The sequence below is a fragment of the Mesitornis unicolor genome, unplaced genomic scaffold (genome assembly GCF_000695765.1).
Source record: "Mesitornis unicolor isolate BGI_N332 unplaced genomic scaffold, ASM69576v1 scaffold34943, whole genome shotgun sequence".
Taxonomy (NCBI): domain Eukaryota; kingdom Metazoa; phylum Chordata; class Aves; order Mesitornithiformes; family Mesitornithidae; genus Mesitornis; species Mesitornis unicolor.
This window is the reverse complement of record NW_010176355.1, coordinates 4,793-8,527: the sequence shown is the minus strand read 5'-3', so window position 1 is coordinate 8,527 and position 3,735 is coordinate 4,793. Positions and strand designations below refer to the sequence as shown.

Genomic DNA, 3,735 nt, shown 5'->3' with positions numbered 1-3,735 from the left:
TAGCCCCCCTCCCCATTGCAGGGGCCTCCCCAATCCCAAGTTTGGCTGAAGCTGGAGCTGCCAGTCATCTTGGCCATGGTTCACCAGGATAGCAGGGCAAATATGAGTGCACTGATGCCATTTTCCTGGCCCAGAGCAGGTGTCATTTCTCCCCTTGGGAGCTATTGCAAGGTCCTCCCCAGGCTTGGCTTTTCCACCCACTTTCTTGGCCCTGGTATTCCCGGTGCCCATCCAAGCATCTGCTCTGGCTGGGAGCTCTTTTCTGATGGCTCTGGCACCTGCTGGGGGGGTCCCAGTAGGGTGGGGGTCCCCTGCTTCAGGCAGCACCTCACTGCTTGTCCTCTCTTCTTGTTTCTCCACAGGTGCTGGCGAATCTGGGAAGAGCACCATTGTCAAACAGATGAAGTGAGTGGTCCCTGCACCGTCACTGCAGACAACACCACCCAACTGGTGGTAGCTGAGGAAAGCTCCCCATCAGTGTTGCTGCAGAGCATGGGTGGGGGGCAGCACCCTGGGGTGCCCCTCAAAGGACTGACCATGCCTGTGTCTCTTCCCTGCCCCAGGATCATCCACGAGGATGGCTACTCGGAGGAGGAGTGCCGGCAGTACAAAGCTGTGGTCTACAGCAACACCATCCAGTCCATCATGGCCATCATCAAGGCAATGGGGAACCTGCAGATCGACTTTGGAGACTCCTCCAGAGCAGTGAGTCCCTTCCTGCTCCTGCTGTGCTGGGGGATTTTAGGGGGACAAAAGCAGATGTACCCAAAGGTGGACCAGGATTAAGGGTGGCCTTGCCCAAGCCTCTCTGCTCCTCGGCCAGCTGTGACCTCCTGTTTCTGGCACTGAGGGTGGGAGGACCCAAAGCATAACTTGTGGGTGGCCTGCCCCAGCACAGCCCCTGATGGGTGCAGAGGTGGAGATCCCACTGCTTCCCTTGGATCTTGTCCCCATCCACTGCTGGAGCTCCTGCTCTGCTGTCTGGGTGGGTCATGGTGGGCTCTGGTCAGGTCCTTTAGGGCAGAGTGAGCTTCAGTAACCCCGTGGTGTTGTTCAAGCCCTGTTTTTTCCCCGCAGGATGACGCTCGGCAGCTGTTTGCGCTCTCCTGCACCGCTGAGGAGCAGGGCATCATGCCAGAGGACCTGGCTAATGTGATCCGGAGGCTGTGGGCTGACAATGGGGTCCAGGCTTGTTTTAACCGCTCCCGAGAGTACCAGCTGAATGACTCTGCTGCCTAGTGAGTACCCCCGCTCCTCTCCTCCAGCGCGGCTGGATCCAAGCTGTGCGGGACGTGTTGGGACGCATCGCTTTTATTGCGCAACAGAAAATCTCCCCGGGGGCTGCTGTTCCCCATCACCAGGTCTGGGGGTTGGTTCTGCCACTTCCCACCCGGTGCTGGGGCTAAGCCAGAGCAGAACTGGGAAGGCGGGTGTTTCGAAAGCTGTTTCCTCCTGTGGCAGGGTGCTGTGTCCCCCAGGAGGGAGGCCCTGCGGCATCCCCCTCCTGCCACTGCTCCATGCCTGCTGCCCTTCTCCAGAGTTGCTCTCCCCTGACCTCTGCATCCTGAGCTGGTTCCCCTGGTGTGAGCTGGTGTGTACTAGCTGTGCCCGTGGACATGGGCTGTGAAGGCAGAGAAAAGCCGCAAAGACAGACCCAGGAACCCTTATACCCAAGTAGGATGAACAGGATGCACAATGTTTTCTTTCTCCTTTTAACTGAGTTTATATGGAAGAACTTGGCATTGCACTCACGTATTAGCCAGCAAACTGGTGTTTAGGTAGATAAATTGCCTGCATCTGGTTGGGTTTATCCCTGAAGAGATTTAATAAATAAGTTAATCTGCCTAAAGTACGATTGCCGGAGAGGGCAATGCGGCTGAGGCTGTGCTCAGCTCGCACAGTGCCCGCCTGCCCTCCCTGCTCGAACCCTCACAGTGAGCAGTGTCAAGGAGAGCTTGTGGTGAGCTGCGAAACCCCTGCCAAGGCTGACCCTTGGGACGTGCCACCATCCTGGGGGCTGCTTGGTTCCTCTGTATGCCAGCCCAGCCGTACCCTCCCGCTTGGGGCTGTCAGGTCCCATTTTGCACTGGGGTCACTGCGGGGAAGAGGTTGCAGGGAAGCTCCTGGCAAGTGCCGACCCCAGAGAAACTCCTGCTGATGCTTTCCTCCGGTGCCCGCAGCTTTCGCTTCCTCCTGCCCGGCACCTGCCCTCCCTGGCCCTGTCCTGCTCGGTCCCATCATCCCCCAGCCAGTGCCAGCATTTCCCGGGCAGTGCTGCGCTGCGCCGTGCGTGCAGGTTTGGAAGCATGGGGGACGCAGCAGGTGCCTGGAAGCAGGCATGCACGCTTCCAGCAAATGCATCTGCAAAGTGTCTGCAGATCAGGTACGGCTGTAAGCGCATTTATGGAGCGTTTGGCACATTGCGGGGCTTGGACAAGTATTAATCAGGAGCCCCCTTGAGCTGTTACTCCAGCCTTTCTCCAGCCCCCCAGAGGTGCCAGTGCAGCCGCTGATGTCCCGTGCATCCCCACAGGGATGGTGCTGTGCCTGCAGTGCTGCCAGCAGAAGGTGCACTGGGGATGAGCAGCCCTGTGCCATGCTCGGCATGCAGCCCACTCCTACCCCAGCCCTCTGCAGCAGCCCCCAGCCACCGCAGCTGCTGGGCTGCCAGGATGGGCTCTCACTGGCACCCCAGGGCTGGACGCGAGGTCCGAGTGCCGCCGGCGCTGTGCATGGCCCTGCTGTGGTGTTTCCTGTTTTTTGTCAGCTGGAGGCCGCCTGTGTTTCCGGCTGTTTTCGAGCTGTTCCTTGGCTGCATGCTGGTCCCCCAGGCCTTGTGCCCATGACGGGGTCCTGGGCCATCCTCGGCTCTGGCTTTGCCCTGGCACCCTAGAGGCTTTCCTGTGCTGCGCTACCATCGGAGACTAGGATTCCTGTGGCCTCCTGAGCTGTAATCTGGCTTTCACCAGATTACAGGGCTGCAAAGGCCTTAATTAGCGCAAGCCTAATTTGCTTAAAGGAGCCTTGTTTGTGGTAACCCAATTAAAGGAACGTGAGCTGGAGAAATCGAAACCTGCCCTGATCCCCCCAGCATCACTCGGCCGGTCCCGATGGCTGCTGCGGCTTTGGGACCGAGGCATCGCCGCTGCTGGCAGTCAGTGTTTGGCAGGGCCAGGGCAGGCAGTGCCATCCCTGGGGGGCTCGGGGTGCTCCCCTGCGCTCCTCCCCATCCCTCCAGCCGCCCGCCTCCTGCTTCCTCCCAGGACGCCGGCCCTTTGTGTTTTTTGACTATAAATGGCACGGCGCCATTGATTGTTTCCGCCGGCGCTGCGGCTGGTTGCCATAGCAGTGAATACTTTCCTCCTGCTGTTTTCCCCATGCAACCAGCCGGCCGAGCAGCGACAGCCCCCTAACCCCGGTTACACTGCATGCTGCCCCCAAGCCCCCGTTCCCGTGCGTCCCGTGGCTGCCCCGGCCGCTGCCCTGCCCTGCCCGGGTCTGACCCCGGGGTGCGGATGGGGTCTGCCTTGCTCCCGGCTCGGTGCTGCCCACCCCGACTGGATGATGCCTGGGGATCCTGGGGCAGTGTGAAGATGTCCCATGGGATTTGGGTGGGTTGTGCCCCATGGTCCAGCTTCTCCAGCACCTTTGTGCTCCCTCCCCAGCTACCTGAACGACCTGGAGAGGATAGCTCGTACCGACTACATCCCCACCCAGCAGGATGTGCTCCGCACC

At 60.1% G+C, this 3,735-nt stretch overlaps 1 protein-coding gene across 1 annotated transcript in view; it reads left to right on the top strand.

Moving 5' to 3' along the window:
- The first annotated feature begins 334 nt into the window (after nucleotides 1-334).
- LOC104538487 (guanine nucleotide-binding protein G(i) subunit alpha-2) overlaps nucleotides 335-3,735 on the top strand; it is a 6,033-nt gene continuing 2,632 nt past the window's right edge. The window contains exons 1-4 of the mRNA XM_010181708.1: nucleotides 335-405; nucleotides 564-705; nucleotides 1,078-1,238; nucleotides 3,666-3,730. Of these exons, the coding sequence (XP_010180010.1) occupies nucleotides 401-405; nucleotides 564-705; nucleotides 1,078-1,238; nucleotides 3,666-3,730 (373 nt within the window). The 5' untranslated portion in view covers nucleotides 335-400. The remainder of the gene's footprint in view (nucleotides 406-563; nucleotides 706-1,077; nucleotides 1,239-3,665; nucleotides 3,731-3,735) is intronic.